General features: G+C 42.8%; 1 protein-coding gene across 1 annotated transcript in view; it reads right to left on the bottom strand.

Annotated features, from left to right (window-relative positions):
• Nucleotides 1-17,054: 17,054 nt before the first annotated feature.
• Nucleotides 17,055-25,462, bottom strand: part of LOC139275814 (single-minded homolog 2-like) — a 109,833-nt gene continuing 101,425 nt past the window's right edge. Inside the window, exons 10-11 of the mRNA XM_070893022.1 lie at nucleotides 22,700-23,108; nucleotides 17,055-18,227 (exon numbers count right to left, since the gene is read on the bottom strand). Coding sequence (XP_070749123.1) covers nucleotides 17,503-18,227; nucleotides 22,700-23,108 — 1,134 coding nt within the window. The 3' untranslated portion in view covers nucleotides 17,055-17,502. The remainder of the gene's footprint in view (nucleotides 18,228-22,699; nucleotides 23,109-25,462) is intronic.

Genomic DNA, 25,462 nt, shown 5'->3' with positions numbered 1-25,462 from the left:
GTTATTATTTAAGTGGAGAAAGGTTGTAAAGTGCTGCAGTACAACGAGACCTGGGGGTACTTGTGCATGAAACACAAAAGGATAGTATGCAGGTACAGCAAGTGATCAGGAAGGACAATGGAATTTTGGCCTTTATTGCAAAGGGGATGGAGTATAAAAGCAGGGAAGTCTTGTTACACCTGTACAGGATATTGGTGAGGCCACACCTGGAATACTGCGTGCAGATTTGGTTTCCATATTTACGAAAGGATATATTTGCTGTGAAGGCAGTTCAGAGAAGGTTCATTAGGCTGATCCCGGGGATGAGTGGGTTGACTTATGAGGAAAGGTTGAGTAGGTTGGGCCTCTACTCATTGGAATTCAGAAGAACAAGAGGTGATCTTATAGAAACGTATAAGATTATGAGGGGGCTTGACAAGGTGGCTGCAGAGAGGATGTTTCTACTGATAGGGGAAACTAGAACTAGCGGGCATGATCTTAGAATAAGGGGCCACCCATTTAGAACTGAGATGAGGAGAAATTTCTTCTGAGGGTTGTAAATCTGTAAAATTCGCTGCCTCAGAGAGCTGTGGAAGCTGGGACATTAAATAAATTTGGAATTCAGAAGAACGAGAGGTGATCTTATAGAAACGTATAAGATTATGAGGGGGCTTGACAAGGTGGATGCAGAGAGGATGTTTCTACTGATAGGGGAAATTAGAACTAGAGGGCATGATCTTAGAATAAGGGGCCGCCCATTTAGAATTGAGATGAGGAGAAATTTCTTCTGAGGGTTGTGAATCTGTGGAATTCACTGCCTCAGAGAGCTGTGGAAGCTGGGACATTTAATAAACTTAAGACAGAAATAGATAGTTTCTTAAACGATAAGGGGTTATGGGGAGCGGGCGGGGAAGTGGAGCTGAGTCCATGATCAGATCAGCCATGATCTTATTGAATGGCGGAGCAGGCTTGAGGGGCCTTATGGCCTACTCCTGCTCTTATTTCTTATGTAAAAAGGTATGAGGATACCAGCATTTTGAATCCTTTCAGACCCACCATTCTCCAAGGGCTCAGCCATGCCCCTGCCAAGGATGGCCAGCACCGTCTCCTCCAACGGGGTGGGGGGGAATGGAAGATGAGGCTAGGAATGGGAGATGTGCCCCGTGATTAGCACAGATTGTTGGTAAGTGAGTAATTGGTGGAGCGGCTGGCGTATTCATTGAGAAGTGTGTGAGGCTAGTGGTGCAGTTGGTAGGAGACAGCTTTTGAAGATGCATTCACTGACCTTGACCAGTGGTATGAGGTCATGCCTTTTTGGACACGAGCCAGATGGTGGGGGCGACACTTCAGTGATGTGGTCCCACATCATTCTTCCTGGATGGCCTTCTGGCCCCATGTTGATCCCCTGAACAAAGCTGGAGTGCTGCCTCCGAGACCCGAGGTATTCCTTCCCTGGCTTGCTGAGCCATTTGTGTTCGTGCTGAAGCACTTTTCCCATTCTTTGAGATTTGAAAGGGATTTAAAAAAAAAAATAATTCCTGGGATGTGGGCGTCACTGGCAAGGCCAGCATTTATTGCCCATTCTAATTGCCCTTGAGAAGGTGGTGGTGAGCTGCCTTCTTGAGTTGCTGCAGTCCGTGTGGTGAAGGGACTCCCACAGTGCTGTTAGGGAGGGAGTTCCAGGATTTTGACCCAGCAACGATGAAGGAACGGAAAAATATTTCCAAGTCAGGATGGTGTGTAACTTTGAAGGGACCGTGGAGGAGGTGGTGTTCCCATGCACCTGCTGCCCTTGTCCCTTCTAGGTGATAGAAGTCATGCATTTTGGAGGTGCTGTTGAAGAAGCATTGGCGAATTGCAGCTATACATCTTGTAGACTTCAGCCATGGTTTGCCAGTGGTGGAGGGAGTGAATGTTTAAGGTGGTGGATGGGGTGCCAGTCAAGCATGCTGCTTTGTCCTGGATGGTGTCGAGCTTCTTGAGTTGTTGAAGCTGCACTTATCCAGGCAAGTGGGGAGTATTCTATCACACTCCTGACTTGTGCCTTGTAGATGGTGGAAAGGCTTTGGGGAGTCAGGAGCTGAGACACCGCCGCAGAATACCCAGTCTTTGACCCGCTCTTGTTGCCACATTAGATTATGTGGCTGGTACAGTTAAGTTTCTGGTCAATGGTGACCCCTAGGATATTGATGGTGGGGATTCAGTGATGGTAATGCCGTTGAATATCAAGGGGAGGTGATTGGACTCTTGCTTGTTGGAGTTCAGCTTTACGTGCTGAAGAATCCCATTTGGGACTTTTTAACGGTAATTTTTTTTTTTTGAAAGGCTGTAAAGGGCTGAAAGCTGCATATTTTCACTGCATTGTAATTTTTATTAGTTATGAATACAATGCCCCTTTATTTAATAGCCCCTTTAATTGCCCACACAGTCCCGCTCGCACAGGATGTAAGTAGCTGCAATGCCGACTGTAGATGGGAACTTCGGGTCAGAGGCCTCCACTAATGCCACCAGGAGGGTGTTGCACAGTAACTTAGCGCTGCACTACACGTTGCCAACCCCCATCGCAAATTTTTCAACGGTGGCCATTTTCAGTGGCCGTTAACTCGAGTTTCTGGTGATACCAACAATTCTTTTGGCGCACACAAATTTTCCCCCCGATATAAATACAACTCTTTCTTTCTGAATCTGAAACAAATTTCCACTCCCGACAGTGTGGAAAGAAAAGTTCAGGATTTCTGGTTAAACCCTTCCTTGGGATAAACCTTACAGGGATTGTATTAAAGTTACAGGGATTGTATTAAATAAACTGGAAGGCGTAACGGTCACTCCAGGATCACCTTGGTGCTTTCCCAAAAGTAGTAATGTTTTTAATGTATTACAAGACATTGAAAATCAACCCCGTTTTATATTAGGCCAAGCAGCTGTCAGTGCTATGTATTTCTAAATAAGTATTTTTATTAGTCCTAAATCTCCAATACATGGCTCAAATTTCCTCATGGGTCTCCTCTATAAGAGATTGGCATCTCTTATTATTTTGCAGTTGATCAAACGGCTGCATTTTGATATAAAACAGTTTATATCCGAATAAAATCAATTATGCAACAGACTAAAACTTTTGGATCAGTTGTTTAACTTTGTATTGGTGAGCCGAGCATAATTTGCCTGTTCTCAGCTACGATCAGTCGTTCCTTTTGGTCAATCAGCAATTTTCGCAACTTCCACCCCTTGTTCCGCTTTGAGACTTGTTGTTTGACAGCAGTGTTATCGACCCTGCTTCTCAGACTAGATCGTAGTCTTCCTTCCCCGCTCCCCCCGGGTGTTGATCTGGTTAGCTGCTTCTTCGGCCAGTCGGCAATGTTGCTATCCCACTTGGCAAAATCCGCAAAATACAGCCACTTCTTTAAAAATGGGTCAAATGGAAGGCAATTCTGTTAGATTTACACTGAGCATCAATGTGTAATTGGAAGTAATGCAACTCGAGCTTCAGACAGATCTCAATTGTGTATAGTACAGTGATTCACATTGAAGTCCTATGCTATCTTATTTCATTCTTGTTCATCAGAGTCACTGACTGAAAGTGTGACTTTAAAAAGTAGCTGAAGCGTTTACTTTTTTTGCCGTTTGCCAAATATCCTCAGATGGTTAGTAAATTATCCGAGGGTTTCACTGTAACCTTATGTAGGGATTCAGGCTGATATGTGCAGGCTGTTGTCTGAAGTTTTTGTTTCTGGAGAAGTTTGCAGTCAGCAATAAAACTCAACTGTTGTGTCGTCAGTAAGCAGTCTCTGTTGGCCCAAGAGTCAGAGCACCCCAGTGTGTCTGAGCGGAACAGGCAATAACGGAAACTTGAAATGTGTTAAGCAACAGCTTTTACCTCCTACAGCAATAGGCAGCACTTTAAAAGATTGTTTTTGGCTTTAGCTGGTGTCGAGAGAGGGAAAAACTCAAATCAGCTCTTTTTTTTAAAATAAAAAGACACTTGAAAATACCTTGGAATCGTGCAATCCAGCTGTTTGCTGTTAAACTATCTTTCAAAACTTTTGTATTGCCAGCTGATCTTAGGGGAAGAAAAATCAAAAATAATTGTCAACTTTATAGCAACGACATTTCACAAAATTCAAGCAGTGTATCATAGACTGACAGATGCAAGTACCCAGTTGCAACTTGTAAAAAAAAATGTCTGGCACAAACATCGATCATTTAACACCTTGAAACATAGAAACATAGAAAATAGGTGCAGGAGTATGCCATTCGGCCCTTCTAGCCTGCACCGCCATTCAATGAGTTCATGGCTGAACATGCAACTTCAGTACCCCATTCCTGCTTTCTCACCATACCCCTTGATTCCCCTAGTAGTAAGGAATACATCTAACTCCTTTTTGAATATATTTAGTGAATTGGCCTCAACAACTTTCTGTGGTAGACAATTCCACAGGGTTCACCACTCTCTGGGTGAAGAAATTCCTCCTCATCTCGGTCCTAAATGGCTTACCCCTTATCCTTAGACTGTGTCCCCTGGTTCTGGACTTCCCCAACATTGGGAACATTCTTCCTGCATCTAACCTGTCTAACCCCGTCAGAATTTTAAACGTTTCTATGAGGTCCCCTCTCATTCTTCTGAACTCCAGTGAATACAAGCCCAGTTGATCCAGTCTTTCTTGATAGGTCAGTCCCGCCATCCCGGGAATCAGTCTGGTGAACCTTCGCTGTACTCCCTCAATAGCAAGAATGTCCTTCCTCAGGTTAGGAGACCAAAACTGTACACAATACTCCAGGTGTGGCCTCACCAAGGCCCTGTACAACTGTAGCAACACCTCCCTGCCCCTGTACTCAAATCCCCTCGCTATGAAGGCCAACATGCCATTTGCTTTCTTAACCGCCTGCTGTACCTGCATGCCAACCTTCAATGACTGATGTACCATGACACCCAGGTCTCGTTGCACCTCCCCTTTTCCTAATCTGTCACCATTCAGATAATAGTCTGTCTCTCTGTTTTTACCACCAAAGTGGATAACCTCACATTTATCCACATTATACTTCATCTGCCATGCATTTGCCCACTCACCTAACCTATCCAAGTCGCTCTGCAGCCTCATAGCATCCTCCTCGCAGCTCACACTGTCACCCAACTTAGTGTCATCCGCAAATTTGGAGATACTACATTTAATCCCCTCGTCCAAATCATTAATATACAGTGTAAACAGCTGGGGCCCCAGCACAGAACCTTGCGGTACCCCACTAGTCACTGCCTGCCATTCTGAAAAGTCCCCATTTACTCCTACTCTTTGCTTCCTGTCTGACAACCAGTTCTCAATCCATGTCAGCACACTACCCCCAATCCCATGTGCTTTAACTTTGCACATTAATCTCTTGTGTGGGACCTTGTCGAAAGCCTTCTGAAAGTCCAAATATACCACATCAACTGGTTCTCCCTTGTCCACTCTACTGGAAACATCCTCAAAAAATTCCAGAAGATTTGTCAAGCATGATTTCCCTTTCACAAATCCATGCTGACTTGGACCTATCATATCAGCTCTTTCCAAATGCACTGCTATGACATCCTTAATAATTGATTCCATCATTTTACCCACTACCGATGTCAGGCTGACCGGTCTATAATTCCCTGTTATCTCTCTCCCTCCTTTTTTAAAAAGTGGGGTTACATTGGCTACCCTCCACTCCATAGGAACTGATCCAGAGTCAATGGAATGTTGGAAAATGACTGTCAATGCATCCACTATTTCCAAGGATTACAGAAGGAGGCTCAGTGCAAAAGCCCTTCAGCTAGTCCCACTCTCCTGCCCTTTCCCCATAGTTGTGCAAATCTTTTCCTTCAGGTACTTATCCAATTCCTAAAGCCACGATTGAGTCTGCCTCCGCCACCCTTCCAGGCAGTGCATTCCAGATCCTAACCACTCAATTCTACATTAGGATGGAGAATGAAACAGTTAATTCAAAGACCATAGTCCAGAACTTAAAGAAGGGTAACTTTGAAGGTATGAGGCGTGAATTGGCTAGGATAGATTGGCAAATGATACTTAAGGGGTTGACTATGGATGGGCAATGGCAGACATTTAGAGACCGCATGGATGAACTACAACAATTGTACATCCCTGTCTGGCGTAAAAATAAAAAAGGAAAGGTGGCTCAACCGTGGCTATCAAGGGAAATCAGGGATAGTATTAAAGCCAAGAAAGTGGCATACAAATTGGCCAGAAATAGCAGCGAACCCGGGGACTGGGAGAAATTTAGAACTCAGCAGAGGAGGACAAAGGATTTGATTAGGGCAGGGCAAATAGAGTACGAGAGGAAGCTTGTAGGGAACATTAAGACGAACTGCAAAAGCTTCTATAGATATGTAAAGAGAAAAAGGTTAGTAAAGACAAACGTAGGTCCCCTGCAGTCAGAATCAGGGGAAGTCATAACGGGGAACAAAGAAATGGCAGACCAATGGAACAAGTACTTTGGTTCGGTATTCACTAAGGAGGACACAAACAACATTCCGGGTATAAAAGGGGTCAGAGGGTCTAGTAAGAAGGAGGAACTGAGGGAAATCCTTATTAGTCGGTAAATTGTGTTGGGGAAATTGATGGGATTGAAGGCCGATAAATCCCCAGGGCCTGATGGACTGCATCTCAGAGTACTTAAGGAGGTGGCCTTGGAAATAGCGGATGCATTGACAGTCATTTTCCAACATTCCATTGACTCTGGATCAGTTCCTATGGAGTGGAGGGTAGCCAATGTAACCGCACTTTTTAAAAAAGGAGGGAGAGAGAAAACGGAATTATAGACCGGTCAGCCTGACATCGGTAGTGGGTAAAATGATGGAATCAATTATTAAGGATGTCATAGCAGCGCATTTGGAAAGAGGTGACATGATAGGTCCAAGTCAGCATGGATTTGTGAAAGGGAAATCATGCTTGACAAATCTTCTGGAATTTTTTGAGGATGTTTCCAATAAAGTGGACAAGGGAGAACCAGTTGATGTGGTGTATTTGGACTTTCAGAAGGCTTTCGACGAGGTCCCACACAAGAGATTAATGTGCAAAGTTAAAGCACATGGGATTGGGGGTAGTGTGCTGACGTGGATTGAGAACTGGTTGTCAGACAGGAAGCAAAGAGTAGGAGTAAAAGGGTACTTTTCAGAATGGCAGGCAGTGACTAGTGGGGTACCGCAAGGTTCTGTGCTGGGGCCCCAGCTGTTTACATTGTACATTAATGATTTAGACGAGGGGATTAAATGTAGTATCTCCAAATTTGCGGATGAAACTAAGTTGGGTGGCAGTGTGATCTGCGAGGGGGATGCTATGAGGCTGCAGAGTGACTTGAATAGGTTAGGTGAGTGGGCAAATGCATGGCAGATGAAGTATAATGTGGATAAATGTGAGGTTATCCACTTTGGTGGTAAAAACAGAGAGACAGACTATTATCTGAATGGTGACAGATTAGGAAAAGGGGAGGTGCAACGAGACCTGGGTGTCATGGTACATCAGTCATTGAAGGTTGGCATGCAGGTACAGCAGGTGGTGAAGAAAGCTAATGGCATGTTGGCCTTCATAGCGAGGGGATTTGAATACAGGGGCAGGGAGGTGTTACTACAGTTGTACAGGGCCTTGGTGAGGCCATACCTGGAGTATTGTGTACAGTTTTGGTCTCCTAACTTGAGGAAGGACATTCTTGCTGTTGAGGGAGTGCAGCGAAGGTTCACCAGACTGATTCCCAGGATGGTGGGACCGACATATCAAGAAAGACTGGATCAACTGGGCTTGTATTCACTGGAGTTCAGAAGAATAGAGGGGATCTCATGGAAGCGTTTGAAATTCTGACGGGTTTAGACAGGTTAGATGCAGGAAGAATGTTCCCAATGTTGGGGAAGTCCAGAACCAGGAGTCACAGTCTAAGGATAAGGGGTAAGCCATTTAGGACCGAGATGAGGAGAAACTTCTTCACCCAGAGAGTGGTGAACCTGTGGAATTTTCTACCACAGAAAGTTGTTGAAGCCAATTCACTAAATATATTCAAAAAGGAGTTAGATGTAGTCCTTACTACTCGGGGGATCAAGGGGTATGGCGAGAAAGCAGGAATGGGGTACTGAAGTTGCATGTTCAGCCATGAACTCATTGAATGGCGGTGCAGGCTCGAAGGGCCGAATGGCCTACTCCTGCACCTATTTTCTATGTTTCTATGTCGCCTTTGGTTCTTTTGCCAATCACCTTAAATCTGTGTCCTCTGGTTCTCAACCCGTCGAGTACCAGAGGACACAGATGTAAAGTGACCTTACATTGGTCACTGAGTAGTGAAGATGAATGTCAGATTGGAACATTGGAGAGAGAAGAGAGTGCTTTGCGCTGGGATTTGGAAGCCACTATGTGATTATCTGTTGGAAATGCAGGCACATTGAAGTCCTTGCACTGACCAACCTTCAGGTTATAAATGGTGGCGCAAAGTGAATTGATCTGAAGAAGCACTGAGTAGAAAAAAATAGGCAAAATGCATACAGGGTACTTCATGATTGGTGATAAAATAGCTAAGGCTAAAGGTAGACTCAAAGCTCAACATAGGAGCAGGGGTAGACCATTCATCCTCTCGAGCCTATTCCGCCATTTACTTTAGATCATGGCTGATCTGTACCTCAACTCCAATTATCCGCAATAATACTTGTTATTATTGAAGAATCTCAGAGTCTGTCTGCCTACCCCTGTCTTTAATATTGCTGCAAATACCAGCTCTCAAATATCACTGTTGTGGATTGGAAGCCCAATTCAGCAAGTTTTCTCTTTCAAGATGCTTAGAATTGTTTTCTTTCTCTTGTAGTTGATCTGAGAAAGTTGAGATTGCCATTTGTAGGTTGTCAGAGTTTCTTCACTGTGGATAGTAGCTGATCGCTTATAGGTTTGGATTTCAGTGTATCCCCGGCACACACTGCAAAAGTACTGAAGAACTCTGGGAATCCCAGCCCATAGCGATTTTGTTTAACTTTTCATAAGAAATGTGGATTTTCCCAGTGCAAGATTGCAACCTTCGTAAGGTATTCTTGCTTTCAACTTGCAAGATCTTCCTAGGTATATGACTATGTGAGATGGCTCCCTCTGTGTGACTGAGAGTTCAGAGCCATGTATAACTTATACATTTACATTTTAAGTTTGTGATCAAGTGTTTCTGAAGTAGGGCAGGTTTATTTTTTTTACTGTGCCACACTGCTTTTAGAAATCTAAAATGTTAATTTTGTGGTAAATAATTTTTAAAGTGTTTATAAAATGTAACTTTTATTCCCTTCACCTTCACCCCTTCTACCTTTATATGTCCCTTCTTCCTCCCCTTTTTTCCTCCCCTTCTCCCTCAATCCTTCTCTATTTCTCTCCCCCATCCTGCCTCCTCTACCCCCCCCTTCCACTCTTCTCCCTCTCCCTCTTCTTTTCTCTGCCCCCCTCTGCCTCCATATGCCCTTTGTGTTTTCCTCCTCCCCTCGTTATTCTGTCCAGGTCACTGGTTGCAGCGGTATGGCTGCTTCCTCTGGGCTTCAGCTCCACCCTGCAGTCTTCTGGCAAACCGTCTTCACCCCAGACGTCCAACTCGTCTCTGCGCTCTTACTATGCTCTACCTTTGTGGCCTGTAAGCTGCTCTTCCTTTCCCTTCCTCCCTGGCCTATCTCTCCCTTCCCTCTGTCCTCTGCAATGTTGCTTCAATTGTACAGAGCCTTGGTCAGGCCTCAGCTGCAGTACTGCATTCAGTTTTGGGCCCTGCACCTCAGGAAGGATATATTAGCCCTGGAGGAGATACAGTGCAGATTCACCAGAATGGGGCTTAATGGGTTAAATTATGAGCTCCTTGAGTAAGGGGGTTAATTGTAAGGGCCTTTTTTGCAGTAAAGGAATTCAAATCTGAGATTCCCTAGTTAAAAACTGATCATGCAACCATTGGAACACATGTAGCCCAAAAATCTACCATATACATCAGGACTATATTTAAAAGTCTCTCTGCCCCACAGTCACAACCTCAATCAGTTTTTTTTTTTACAATGTCTTATATTTATATATTTTTTAAGCGAAAGAGTACAAGGCCTCTCAGAGCAAGAGGGAACACATTATTCAGTAATCCTCATCTACACTTTGATAATGGTTGCTTATGTTTGTGAGTCACTTTGAGTGTTCTAGCATTGTCACCATGGGCTCAGTCCACTCATCTTGGACTTTATCCATCTAATCTGGTCTAAATTCAATAGCGTCTCAAATGCATCTGGATGATTGCCGAGTAACACTACTATCTTGGGAGATTTTTACTGTGCGATTTTTTTTTAACGTTCTAAAAGCAAGCAACTTGCATGTTGACTCAAGTGGGTTTTTCAGATGACAGACTTGAAAGGAAATCAATAACATCATGTGTGGGTATGGGCCCCAAACTGGAATTTGAGCTCATAATCTAGTCTGACAGTCCAGTGCAGTACTGAGGAAGCACTGTATTGTCAGAGGTGCCATCTTTCAGATAAGATAAACATGTTCTGGTAGTTCAGGTGGATGTTAAAGATCCCATGGCACTATGCGAGGAAGAACAGGATGTTCTCCCTGAGTCATGGTTATCATCAACTAATACCTTCGAAAGAAAAGATAACTGGTCATACATCTCATGGCTGTTTGTGGGACACTACTGGCAGAGAATAAAAAGTAAGACCTGCATTTTTATTGCAGTTTGCCTACTTAATTTTTTTTAATTGTGTGAAGTACTTTGAGATGGTTTGACATGATATTGTAGAATAAAAATTGCATGTATTTTATATAGGCTTAATGAGACATGGTCTGAGCAACTGCTTAGAAAACAATTTAGTACACAGAGCTATCGAAATACAAGTTGTTGTTGTTGATCTACCATCTCTGAATTTCTGTTTTGAACCACACCCTGTCTCTGCTCCACACTGTGTCATGGCCACAGTACCAAGGACATTGCTTGGGAGCTCAGATTTTGGCTACTTCTGATGGACGTCTTGTTTGAGGTAATGAATATGCACTACATTTAGCATTTCCAAGCCTGGCACTGATTAGTACTCCTGGTAATGGCAGTAAATACACATCCCACCTTCTGGGCAGGTCCTCTGACCTCTTGCCATGCTCACTCACCAACTATGCTCCTGTAGGGGTAGGGATACAGCTGCCATATTGGTCCAGTAGAACCTGTCTTCATGCAGCAGCCAGACACATGCCTTCTTCTGCACTTCTCACAAGCAATTTGTGTACCTTTAGTCACTTGATGGAACTCCCAATGCCCTAACCTGCATGTAACCTCCCCCCGCCCTCTAGTTCCTTTTTGAAAAAAGGGTTGTCTTTCTTTTTTCTTGAGATTATTACCCTTGTTTTTCATTGTCTCAATTCTCCTTGAAGGCAAACACATGCTGGTTGTGTACTATAGATCCCCAAACAATCAAAGGGAGATAGAAGAGCAAATGTGTCAGCAAATTTCTGAAAAATGCAAAAACTATAGGGCGGTAATAGTAGGGGATTTCAACTACCCTAATAGTAACTGGGATAAAATAAGTGTGAAGGGTATAGAGGGTTCAGAATTCCTAAAATGCATTCACGAGAACTTGTTTAGCCAGTACACGGCAAACCCAACAAGGAAGGGGGTGGTTCTTGAATAGTTTTACGGAATGAAGCTGAGCAGGTGGAAGGGGTATCAGTGAGAGAGCATTTTGGTACTCGTGATCATAATTTAGTTAGATTTAGAGTAGTTAGGGAAAAGGACAAAGATAGACCAGGAATACAAGTTCACAATTGGGGAAATGCCAAATTTACTTAGCTGAGATGTGATTTAGTCAAAGGGGACTGGAAACAGCTGCTTGAAAGTAAATCAGGAGGAGATTGTGAGAGTTCAGAGCAAATATGTTCCCTTAAAGAAAAAGGATGGGACTAACAAATCTAAAGCCCCCTGGATGTCAAAGAGCATACAGGGCAGGATAAACAAAAAAAGAGAGACTTTTGACGGATACTGAGAGCTCAACAATGCAGAAACCCTAGAGGAGTATAGAAAGTGCAGGGGTGAAATTAAAAGGAAATTAAGAAAGCGAAGAGAGCATTTTTTAGTAAGTAAAATCAAGGAAAACCCGAAGATGTTTTATAAATACATTAAGAGTAAGAGGATAACTAAAGAAAGAGTAGGGCCTATTAGCGACCATAAAAGTAATCTCTGTGTGGAGGTGGAAGACGTGGGTATGGTTCTTAATGAATACTTTGCATCTGTTTCAGAGAGAGGTGATGCAGACATTGCAATCGGGGAGGAGGAGTGTGAAATATTAGATAAAATTAACATAATGAAAGAGGAAGTATTATTGGGTTTAGCATCTTTGCAAGTGGATAAGTCCCCAGGCCCGGATGAAATATATCCCAGGCTGTTAAGGGAAGCAAGAGAGGAAATAGCAGAGGCTCTTACCATCATTTTCCAATCCTCTTTAGCTCCAGGTGTGGTGTCAGAGGACTGGAGGACTGCTAACGTACCGTTGTTTAGAAAGGGATAGACTGAGTAATTACAGGCCAGTCAGCCTAACCTCGGTGGTGGGAAAATTATTGGAAAAACTTCTGAGGGTCAGGATAAATTTTCATTTAGAAAGACACGGATTAATCTAGGACAGTCAGCATGGATTTGTTAAGGGAGGGTCGTGTTTGACTACAACAACACAAAAGCAAAATACTGCAGATGCTGGAATCTGAAATAAAAACAGAAAATGCTGGAAATCTCGACAGGTCAGGCAGCATCTGTGGAGAGAAGCAGAGTTAAAGTTTCAGGTCGATGACCCTTCGTCAGATGACCATTCTGACAAAGGGTCATCGACCCAAAACATTAACTCTGCTTCTCTCCACAGCTGCTGCCTGACCCGTTGAGATTTCCAGCATTTTCTGTCGGGTCTGACTAATTTGATTGACCTTCCTCGCTACCTCAAAAATTTCAATGAGGGTGGTGCGTTTGATGTAGTCCATATGGATTTTAGCAAGGCTTTTGATAAGGTCCCACGTGGCAAACTGGTCATGAAAGTAAAAGCCCATGGGATCCAAGGCAAAGTGGCAAGTAAGATCCAAAATTAGCTCAGAAACAGGAAGCAAGGGGTAATGGTTCATGGGTGTTTCTGTCACTGGAAGGCTGTTTCCAGTGGGATTCCGCAGGGCTCAGTGCTAGGTCCCTTGCTTTTTGTGGTATATATCAATACTTTAGATTTGAATGTAGGAGGTATGATTAAAACGTTTGCAGATGATACAAAAATAGGTTGTGTGGTTGATAATGAAGAAGAAAGCTGTAGATTGCAGGAAGATATCAATGAACAGTTCAGGTGGGCAGAACAGTGGCAAAAGGAATTCAATCCTGCGAAGTATGATGTAATGCATTTGGGGAGGGCTAACAAGGTAAGGGAATACACAATAAATGGTAGGATACTAAGAAGTGCAGAGGAACAAAGGGACCTTGGAGTGAATGTCCACAGGTCCTGAAGGTAGCAGGACAGGTAGATAAGGTGGTTAAGAAGGCCTTTATTAGCCGTGGCATAGAATACAAGAGAAGAGAGGTTATGCTTGAACTGTATAAAACACTAGTTAGGCCACAGCTAGAGTACTGCGTGCAGTTCTGGTCACCACATTACAAGAAAGATGTGATTGCACTAGAAAGGGTACAGAGGAGATTTACGACAATGTTGCCAGGACTGGAGAATTTTAGCTATGAGGAAAGATTGGATAGGCTGTGGTTGTTTTCTTTGGAACAGAGGAGGCTGAGGGAAGAGCTTATTGTGTATAAAATAATAAGGGGCCTAGGAAGGACCTATTTCCCTTAGCAGAGAGGTCAACACCAGGGGGCATAGATTTAAAGTAATTGTTTGGAGTTTTAGAGGGGATTTGAGAGGAAATGTTTTCTCCCAAAGGGTGGTGGGGGTCTGGAACCCACTGCTTGAAAGGGTGGTAGGGGCAGAAACTCTCACCGCATTTAAAAAAGTACCTGGATATGTACTGGAAATGTCGTAAGCTACAGGGCTACAAACCAAGAGCTGGAAAGTGGGATTAGCCTGGATAGTTCTTGGTCAGCTGGCGCAGACATGATGGGCCAAAATGGCCTCCTTCCTTGCTGCAAATTTCTATGATTCTATGATTGTAAGTCCCTTCCACCTTTCTAATTTCTCTCTCATGTTATCTTCGCCCTCTCTTCCTATACGTGTGCTTTTGTATTTTATGTTTACTTGGTCTTGCACCATTTTCAATTGCTTCCACTTGCTAAAGTTGAAGCTCATAGAATTGAGGGCAAATTATTAACCTGGTTAGGAGATTGGTTGAGCGCAGGAAACAGAGCGTAGGGATAAAGGGCAGGTACTCTAATTGGCAAGATGTGACTAGTGGCATCCCATAGGGATCTGTGTTGGGGCCACGACTATTCACTATTTATTAATGATTTAGATGATGGAATAGAAAGCCACATGTCAAAGTTTGCAGATGACACAAAGGTAGCTGACATTGTAAACAGTGTATGTGGAAGCATAACATTACAAAGAGATATTGGGGCTGAATTTGCAGCCCCTATGGGTGAATACGAGGTCTGCACGTGGCCGTAAGGGCCCCACAAGTTCCAAGTTTAGGCATGCACTGAAACCCAGAACTTGCGATCTGTCAAGAATCCTTTTGAAGGATCGTACGAATCCAAAAGAAAAGGGCGTGAGGTTTGTAGATTCACGCTCCTGAGCCTCTCTGAGTACCCGCGGGTAGAGGTCCACTCATCCTAGGGGTGCATACAATTTGCAAGGGCCCCTGGGATGACATGGGCTTGCCCAACTAAAAAAAGGGAATTTCCATTCATATTTATGGGGTTTCTGTTTGTACAGACAGAAACCCCATAAGTATGATTGGGAATCACTTAAAAAATACACAAACACACAAAATAAATATATATTTTTAATTACATATTTAAAATTAATTAAAATGTAATTTAATTAAATATTTTTTGAATTTTTTTTTACTATATTTTAACAGAGCTAAAAATAAACTTACCTTATTGGACAGGGTTTTTAATGTATAGTGAATGCTAACATTTTATTTTGCTATTTTTTTAAAACTCTTACACTGGTGGTGTAAGAATTTCAAGGGTATTCGCTGGGCAGAAGTTGGGCAAATAGCCCAAATCTCCGGCCCAATTTCTACCCCAATAATAGATTAACTGAATGGACAAAACTGTGATAAATGGATTTCAATGTAGGCAAATATGAGGTGATCCACTTTGGGCCTAAAAAGGATAGATCAGAGTACTTTCTAAATGATGAAAAGCTAGAAGTAGTGGGGGTTGAAGGCGACTTAAGGGTCCATATACATAGATCATTGAACTGTCATGGATAGGTACAAAAAAATCAACAAAAAGGCTAATGGAATGCTGACCTTTATATTTCGAGGATTAGAATACAAAGGATTAGAAGTCATGCTGCAGCTATACAATGCCTTGTTAGACCACAGCTGGAGTAATGTGTTCAGTTCTGGGCACCACACCTTAGGAAGGATATATTGACCAATTCCCTTTTAAGGCTATTATTGAAACTGTATCCACCACTTTATCAGGCAGTGCATTCCAAATCCTAGCCACTTGTTGCGCAAAAAAAGATTTTCCTCATGGCGCCTCCAGTTCTTTGGCATCCCACTATCCGACTCACCATTCAAATACATTGAACGGCGTAAAGTTGCTGTACTTACTTCATAGATACGGACTAAACTCACCAGAAAAAGTTTGGGCTTGTCCATTCCAGTGTAAGTACTCTTTTAACGGCATGGTTAGTCTTAATTACTGCCAAACAAACCTCTCCGGCACTGAAAATTAATATTTACAAGTGTGGAGTCTCATTCCTTCAGATTTTAATTATTGTTGGAGATTTTTTAAAATTTCTCTGCTCACTCACCAGCTTAGCTTCTGCGGGGGTAAGGATGCAGCTGCTGTGTATTTTTTTTTAACCTTTTTCTTTCTGCCTCTTTTATCGCTCTCTCTTAATCCAAGCTTTGTTTCCCTCTATTTCGCTTTCTGTACCTGATTTGACTTTGAATTAAATATTCTAACTGACATTTCCTGGTTCAGACTGTTCTGCTCATTAACGATTCTTCAATCTGATTGGCTAAGGTTACTTAACTTGTTCACATAAGTCCCAGATGCTCTGTAGAGGGTGCTGCGCTGTTTGGCTTACAGGAAGTTCTAGTGCAAAAGCCCATAGAATGTCAATGGGCAAGTCTAATAAACAGCTAGCCACTTGGAGCAAAATATGTGCAGCTGTAAGATTTTTAATGTATTTTAGATGGATATTAATAATCTAGTTCTGCAGAATGAACACATTAAGTAGTTTGGGTGCCCCCCCCCCCACCACTCCCCCCCCCCCCCCAAGAACAAAAATGTTCTATTTAATATTTATATATTATTTTTAAAATGTTCTGAGATGATTTGCTAAATTCCTGAGTTGAACAGCTTGTGTGCATTGACCAAAGGTTTGCCAGTTGTATATTAGCTTAATCTCTGTAATAATTAATAAAACTAACTTGATCAGTATATGTTTTAGTAGTGTCATTTAAATAGATGGTGCTAAAACTTGTCCCCTGTTGGTGTCATTCCCTTTTAATTGGTGGACTTTACATGTCATTTTAAGGTTTTTGAATTGTTTTGTTCAAAATGTGAATAAACCCTCACCATTGACTTTTGAGTGACAATTGTGATAAATACATCTGTATTTTAAAGAGACAGCACATGTGCTACATGTTTTTTTAGGTTTGGTCTACTGGAGGCATCAATGTGAAACTGTTCTGGTAAGGGGCTAGCAAGGGAGTAGTCTGTAGTTATGCACTGATCATTTTCTGCAAGTGTTTCCCATACTTGTCCATTTAATCTGATTTATGATTTAGAAACAATTTAGCTTGGCAAAGACCACTTGGTGCTCACTGAGTTTTGCAGAAGCAGCAGTTTGTTGTATAAAAGTTCTCCGTTACAACATTGAGTGATGCATGGGCCAGTTACAACCTGTGTATACTGTGGAGCAATAAAGGACCTTGATTTTGATCATTGCAATCATTTAATACATAGTATTATTCCTTCATGAATCTGAAACAAGACCTTACAATGCAGACAAGAAGTAACTTTCTGTTTGACATTGATAGTGTCCATTATATATAAGTCAATAAGATAATCACTATTAATGGGGGGGGGGAGCAGGGGTGGCAAGCATATTTTCAATAATGCAAGTAAAAAGGTAATGCAACATTCTGTGAACAGTTCCATGTGCCCACATTTCGGATATTGCACAAGTGATAACGTTTTGTGTGTTTGTCTTCTTAGGACATATTGGTTTAGATTTTAAACTCCAGAGACAAAGAAACGCATCAGCAACTCAAGGCAACGGAATAAGAATTTTGAGCTTTGAGTTATTTATGGTTTGCCAGTACAGCTGCAAACTTGGCCGAGTGTGGTACCTGGAAATGTAACAACAGTTCTTGTTTAGTTACTCTGTAACAAATGCGCCCTCTATATACACATGTAGATTCCTTGTCACCTCCCATTTGTTATTATGACAGATGTCCCTATGTAATGTGGAAGGACAGGTTCTTGGTGCATTTCTGGTGAAGAGTTCAATGCTGGACTTGGGTTTCTATAGCCAAAAGAATTCTTCTCATCAGCAGCATGTCCTCGGTTTTCCATGATGTAGCCTGTAACCGCGCAGGGTGATCTTTGGAAGGTATGCTTAGTAAAGAACTGACCGTAGCTTAAGGATCCGAGCTGGGTTTGTCCTGATGTCCCCATACCCAATGGTTCCTGCTGTTCGTGTACCCTCCCTTCATTCAGTTTTGTCATGTCTCTAACATTATTCATGTTGTCCAGGTTGGGTTTGTGGTGGTTGCCGTGTTCGTACTGGAGCTCTTTCATACAAATCCTTCTAGTTTGTTCATATGGTGTTTGGGTTGGTAAAAGTTGCTGGCTTATCCTTGCCATTGGCTTGGCTGCGTCGCAGTCTGACTTAGCTAACAAAGAATTATTCAAAGAGGTTGAAAAATACTTTTCGTCATTGCATAATTTCTCCTGAGAATTATGTTTGAACAGTACCTTACACTCTTCCTTGATAGCATGCTGCGTGGGCTGTAATATTTCTAATTTGTTTTGCTTCACAGGGTTAATGTAAGGTTCTTCCTTATATTTATTGTTTGGTCTTGATGATGCACAACTTGGGAAGGTGGCAGATGTTGCTGCTTCACAATGCCTGCTGTTAGGCAACACACCTAAATGAAAGAGAGGGTATTAAGAAAGCATTAGGCACAATGCAATGGGAGTGCAATAGCTGTTGAATGAGCTCTAAATTGGCAACTGGTGTTTCTAATTAGCCTAGGTTGTTGACGCAACGTCCAATTATTTTCCAGCATTCCATTAAGGTGCGAGCAAATCAATTTATTCATTCAAGAATCCTATTAAGTATTCCAGTGGCTGATTTCATATTAAAACAGAAACTGTACCATATGTCGGCTCTGGCATTTTGAAACTTTGGGAATACAAAAGGAAGCTACTGTGTCCATTTACTCTTAATGGAGGTTTGTGTCTTAGATCACTGTATAAACGGCATGTGAATTCAATCAGCATATACTCGATAATGGATGGTTTACAATGAGGCATAAGCCAATAATTAAATAGAGATGTTCTGATGATATCCTCAACAGCGAAAGCAATGTTTTGAGCAGTTTAGTAACCTGTGTAAATCTCCCAAGATTGAAAGGCAGCTTTGATCTCATTTATGTTTATTTATATGGCATAATATTAAGTTACTGTTTTTGTAATGAGTAGATGACATACATTATCAATTAACAAAGATGATCAACTTGAAGGCATGCTGCATAATATAAAAAGTACTGTAGTCATTTTTTCTGCCCCACAGAGCTATAGAGATTTCTTTTCTTGTTTTGGGGAATGTATTTTATGCACTATATGGGCTAGAATTTCAGTAAATTTTGAAAAGTTGAAAAGATAACAGCCAGGCGCTAATCATTCTCTCCTCCAGCAATATTCAGTTTTAGCGCTCCAAGAGGGAAGTGGAGCGCTAACTCAAGCGCTATATACTTCGCTTAGGGCGCTAAAGTCCGAGAGCGGGGCTGTAGTGGCAGAATAGTAAACAATTTTGAGTGCATTGGTAATGGCATGGGAGGGTGCTTCCCTCACTTAAAGGAAAGGCCCAATGATGCTGCACAAGCTAGTTATCGGCAGTTCTGTTTTGCAAGGCGACCTGCGTGACTGCCATTACAGCCACAAACATTCTCACAAAGTGGAGGGCTTGGCCATCTTCCACCAGTGAAACATGAAAAACTTTGTGCAGACACCAGACTGGTGCAAATAATAAAGGTTGCGCTACCTGAAACCCATTCCCTTTAATTACCGCTCCCTAAGCGGCCAGCTGAGTTCACAACCTCTTGCTGGCGTTGTCGGCGCAAGGCGATATAACAAGGGACGGGAATTAATTTTACATCTGGGGTGATAACGGGGTGCTGCACATTTTATGATGTCATGATCTGCGAGGTGCTATAGGCCCAGGTGCTATGAGTTAAACCGACACTGAGTTTTGCAGGCGTCACTGCATTCGCAGCGCCCAGTCGCTAATCCGTTAGCGCCCCATTAGCTCCCCCGGCGCTAACAAGTGCCGCAAATCTACCAAATTTCTGGCCATATATCTTTCAGGAAAAAATTGATTTGTTTCTGGAAGGTGTCAGTTAGTTTCTAACCTGGTTACCTTAATAAAATTAGTGAGATTCAGTGATACTTGACACTCCATTTTTGGTCACTCCAGGCATTATATCGGTCACTCCAGGCACGACCTATAACCCCGGTAGTTGCCACTTAAATTTTTGAACAGTTACATAATTGGATGTGGCAGTAGACACTTGAATTCAGATGCAAATCAAGGGCATAACATTTTTTTTAAGTCCTTTCTTAACTCTAGGCTGACACTCCCAATGCAGTACTGAGGGAGTGCTGCATTGTCGGAGGTGCCGTCTTTTGGATGAGATGTTAAACCGAGGCCCCGTCTGCTCTCTCAGTTGGACATAAAAGATCCCATGGCACAATTTCAAAGAAGCAGGGAGTTATCCCCGGTGTCCTGGCTAATATTTATCCCTCAATCAACATCACAAAAACAGAATATCTGGTCATTATCACATTGCTGTTTGTGGAAACGTGCTGTGCAAATTGACTTCTGCCTTTCCTACATTACATCAGCAATTCCACTTCAAAAGTACTTCATTGGTTGTAAAGCGCTTTGGGACACCCTGAGGTCATGACAGGCGCTATATAAATGCAAGTCTTTCTTTCCTAAGAACATAGTAGGAGCAGCAAAATTTATTTTCAGCTAACACTTTGTCAAATATTGTCCACATTGATGAAAGTCGGGAGTTTTAATTAGGCACATGCTCTTACATAGATCGACAGGAACATTTTGGCTGTGAACCTTTGATGAACTAAGTGAAAGTGGCGGTTGTCTGCAGTAGTATCCTCATTGCTACAGCCATTCGTTATTTTTATTTTTTAAAAATTGTGTGTGTGTAATTTTACTGTCTTGCCTTCAAATTTTTCATCTCTGTAAAAATTGTTGATTTACTGTGCAGTGTCTTACTCAGCTACTTCATGGCACACTCCCAAAGACACATACATCCATGAGGACAAGAGAGCATCACTCCAGCTACTTCACCTCTGGTACATAACTATTCTAAAACTCCGATAATTAATCATACCCATTGGCTAGAGGCTGGAGTGTGGGTCTCCAATTACAATATGAGCCTAGAATGAAATCAGTGTAACTTGAGCTCCTGGCTCGTCAAACAGTCCATTGGGCTCCCAAGGAAAGCTACCAAGAAAGTTTACACAACTAAAAGTTATTTTGTGTTGTTTTTCTTTAAAGCTATTTTTATTAATCTCCAAATGTACAATGTGGCTTTAATAGCCCGTAATTTGCGGCCAGTGGTAAAGCAAAGGTGCTTGGCCACTGCCCTGAAGAAACCGTCCACAGAGATCTCGCAATCTCTGTGGTGAGAAGTTTGCCTTTTCTGACCTTCAATTGATTTCAGCGCTCTGCAATGGGAATTCCCCAGTGCGATGCTGCGGTGACGTCAACAAGCTGTCAAAGCAGCCAATCGCATTGCAGAAGTTTCACAGTCAGGAAACGAGAAGCTGTTTTTATCCGGACTTTAAAAAAAAATGTTATAGAAAGTGAAATAAAGATTGGGGGGTGGGGAGAAATTGCCCCTATTTGAGAGGCCCGTTGGCGCCAACGATGGGCACTTTTCGCATGGCGGGGGTGGGTGGGAGGGGTGGAGTACCGGCTCCCGGGAAATTGCCTGGGAGTTTGCGGAGGTGCTGTCATGGAAATTTCCCCATGTCCCACGAGGCAGGTCGCGAAGCTGGCCAACTTCCCCTCGTGAGGCAGAAGTTAAAGGGAAGGTCACCAGTGCCCCACGGATGCATTCTTAGTTTTTTGGCCAACTCTCGGTTCGGCTAGCCTACCTGTGTTTTTCCGTGGTCCGGGCAGCCATTGTCCAGCCCGGCACTCCGTTTTGGTTGCCGGGCTGCAGGCCCAGTACCACGCTGCCTTGGTGGTCCAGTAGAGGCCTTGCAGAGTGTGCAGCAGTGCTCCCCTTTAAGGGAAGGGGAGGGACGTTGAAGTGTGTGAACGCTATTCGGAGCATCCACGTAGTGCTGCACAACTCGCCCCGTTAGTGCCGCCAGAACCATCCCTAAAGGAAGTGGAGCGCATGAGATTGCGTCCATTTCCTTTGAGGGGCGGTATTACCAATTCAGCGGCTGGAGCGGTACTTCTGCACAGGAAGACCCGCCCCGAGAAGGCAATTTTGCTGCCTGAAACTCTCTCATGGGCATAAGGTAGATGCTGACATATCACAAGCAAACTTTTTTTTAAAAGTTTTTAAAATAGTAATTTTTTTATCATAATAGAGAAACTTAACACTCCACAAATATAAAAATAGTTTTTCAGGGCTAGAACGTTTGTTTAGCAGTCAATACGCTGTTACAATCCCAGTTACACCTATTCCAACAAGGCTTAACATTTAATGGGATATTTAATAGCGATATTACCACGGAAAAGCCGAAATTTCCAGCAGTTTCACCGATTTCCCTGATTACACTGATTGCCGGCTATGGGAAGTGGGGAAGAAGGCGTCCACAGCATAGCCAGTGTCAGAGCAGTGAATAACTGACCACAACTTCAGGATTTCTGCGGTTAGATGGGCGTGCGCCACATCCTGAAGCCGCAGTCAGTTTCAGAGGGGTAATGACGGTGAATGCTGCTAGTTCACCATCATTATCCACTGCAAATGCTGGGCCAATAATTTTTAGGAGCTGTGTTAAAACAATTTCAAGCAAGCAAATAATCAATGGTGAATAGATTACATTTTTCTGGATGAGGCGTTGGCCTGTGAAAAATCCTATGGCATTTTTCAAAGAGGAGCAGGGAATTCTCCTGATGTCCTGAACAATATTCTTCTCTCAACCAGCACCAGCAAAAGTGATTTAACTGCTCATGTATTTCATTTGCTGTCAGTGGGATCTTGTTGCTGCATTTGCCTATGTAACAGTGACTGCACTTAAAAATAAATAAATAAATAATTGGTTGTGAAGCACTTTGAGAGTCAATTGAAAACCTGTGTAAAAAAATATATATATATTCTTAGGTAGTTCACAGTAGAACAGCATAACTTACACTGATAATTCTGTGCAGAACAATACTGGGATTCACTGATCTGCTGATCATGCAGATTCTTCGGGGGAGACCGACTTTGAGTTGGTGATGAACTTGTCAAATGCCAACAACTGTCGCTGGTTGCCTGAAACGCACCCATGTAGAATCTTGCTGTTTCACAAGGCGACCCTTGACTCTGGGCTATCCTGCTAGGCGTCATCTGTTTTTTGCTGGCAAGCACTTGGGGCTCCAGTGGGAGGTGTCCATAGGTGTAGGGGAAAGGGAGCCCATGTGACGAGGCATAAAGAAGTTCATTGTTGTCTTGCTGGGAAGTGTCTTCCTGGGGTGATACAGCGTTCAGCGAGGGGCTTCCTCCCCAGCTACTGACATGGTCATAATCAGCTTTCTCAGTATGGAAGGAATTATATTGCTGCAAATGTGGAAGAGGGGAAAGGAAAGTCACTTGTAATAAAGGAACTGCATGTCAAAAAAGGAATTTAATCTCATTGCACAACCTTTTCTCAAACCATATTAAAAAAAAATGATTTAAAAAATATTTTTGCATCTATTTATGTCATCCACATTCCTGTTATATGAAATTGATTACATTAGATTTGATTTTCTGGAGTTTTTTAAACATTTATCTCAGGATATTAACCAATTCTGGAATTTTCCAACATCTGCAGGTGTCTATTCCCTTTATTCGCTATTCCTGGTGAAACCATCAGCCTGAGCACAAACACCTTTATAGTTTTGCAGCAAATACCATGCAGAAGCAAGCTTTCTCCTTGTGTGTATAAGAAGCCAACAAATCATTCATAAATATCAGCTGCAGACCCAGGCTAGGGAAGACTTTAGAACTAGCTTCATAATTCTAATTATTTGTGAATAGATACTTTGGGGGAGAAATTCGGGTCGTTTGAGGCACAAATGACTTTTCGCCCGGGCGTGGTGCCACTAACGATTCCCACGCACTTCCGCTGGAGTTTAGCGGCGGAGCTAATCGGTTGCACCCCAGGCTGTTGCACTGGCGATGATGACATCATCACCGTGCACAGCGACCCATTTTTGTCCCAGAGCAAAAATTGGGTAGTGCCCCTTGAAGCTGCCGTGGGCGATGACAGTGCCAGCTTCACGGGGCTCGTACAGGGCTGTAGGCCGCTCGCGGGTCGAAAATTAAAGGGGAGGTGTGGCAGTGAAAAATTTTAAAATGGCCGACTTACCAGTCGCGGCCTTATTCATTGCAGATCATGAGGCCCATGCCGCGATCTTGCAGTCCGGCACTCTGCTTGTGTGCAGGACAACTGCCACCCCTCTCCCTGGTGGTCCAGCGCTGGCCCCTTCTCCCTCCTGCAGATTCGACAGCTTGGCCCTCCCTTTTAATGGAATGGGAGGGCTCTGTCTTCCTGCTAGCTCCCTCTGCATAGCGCTTTAAATTCACATGCCTTTGTGCCCCTGTCCCGCCCCCGATCAGAAGTGGAGCGCGAGATATTGTGCTCTACTTCCTCTAGGGGGCGGTTAGGCCAATATAGGTTGTGGGTGGGACTTCTGTGCCTTGCGCAGAAACTCCCACCTCGCGGCTAGTATCGCCCCCAAACAATACCCTTTTTGCCCCCTTTATTTTTGCACATTTTTGAACGACTCAAATGTACTCTTCATAATTTTCCAATAAATTTCCTTACCCTACTTGCAAAATGCCGAGGTATCAACACTGCATCGGATCAATTAATCTGATCTTTATTACATTAAAAGCAGTTGGCAAATTTGTTGTTATATCACTTAATGTTAATTGTATTGCAAATGGGAAAATTTCAACATTCCGTTCGAAGGATGTACAGTAGTTGTGACAGTTCAACTCTCAAAACTTACCAGCATTGGTTGGATAGTCCTAAAATCTATACAAAAAGTACATGTTCTAAAGAATTCCTAATATTCATTTAATTTTCTTTTTGTGTTTAAATTGATGTCAGCCTTGGCTCAGTCATAGTACTGTTGCCTCTGCGTAAGAAGGTTATAGGTTCAAGCTCCATTCCACAGACTTAAGCAGATAATCTAGGCTGAGACTTTGGTGCAGTACTGAAGGATTGCTACACTGTCTGAGGAGGAGGTGTAAGAATAAAAGTGTTTATTAATGATAAAATTGATTCTGTGTATGCATAAATGTTAAAAGTGTAGATTATATGGAAAGGCTGCAGTGTTGAAACAAAATGGAAGCTCACAGACTTCCAGCATGTTTGTATATTGTCTTCTGGCTGGACAGAGCTTAAAGGAACAAAGGTGTTAATTGGAAAGCCATTAACCTAGTCAAGGAGTGGCGCCGGCCCTCCAGACAGACACATGTAGGAGGAGAAGCCAATCAGGAACGGCTCTGGAACCAAGATCCAATCTTGAGGCTTCCTGAGAAACAATTGCTTTAAGAGGTATAAAAACTCAAACCAAGATTGCTCTGTCTCTTTTCTTAAGCACACAGCAAAAGGCAGAACCTCTCTCTACGGACAAAGAAGCAGGCCGTGTGCTTTGCCAGAGGGAAGTGACGTATACCTTTTTATAAATCATCATTGTAACATCATTGCAGCTGTTGAAATTAAGTCGATCCATAGGATAGCCGATGACTGCTGATAAATGTACATGTGTGTGTGTTTAATAAACTATTCCGAATTGTTTTAAAAGAATCGGTCTCACTGTCAATTTAATGCCAGAGATTTAGAGATCTTACAAATTGGGGGCTCGTTCGGGATCTGGCGAGACAGCTGTTGATGATTCTTTTGAACAATTGGAAATTTT

The sequence above is a fragment of the Pristiophorus japonicus genome, chromosome 11 (assembly GCF_044704955.1).
Source record: "Pristiophorus japonicus isolate sPriJap1 chromosome 11, sPriJap1.hap1, whole genome shotgun sequence".
Classification (NCBI taxonomy): domain Eukaryota; kingdom Metazoa; phylum Chordata; class Chondrichthyes; family Pristiophoridae; genus Pristiophorus; species Pristiophorus japonicus.
Note: the sequence above shows the minus strand (reverse complement) of the source record. Positions and strands in the feature narration are given on the sequence as shown.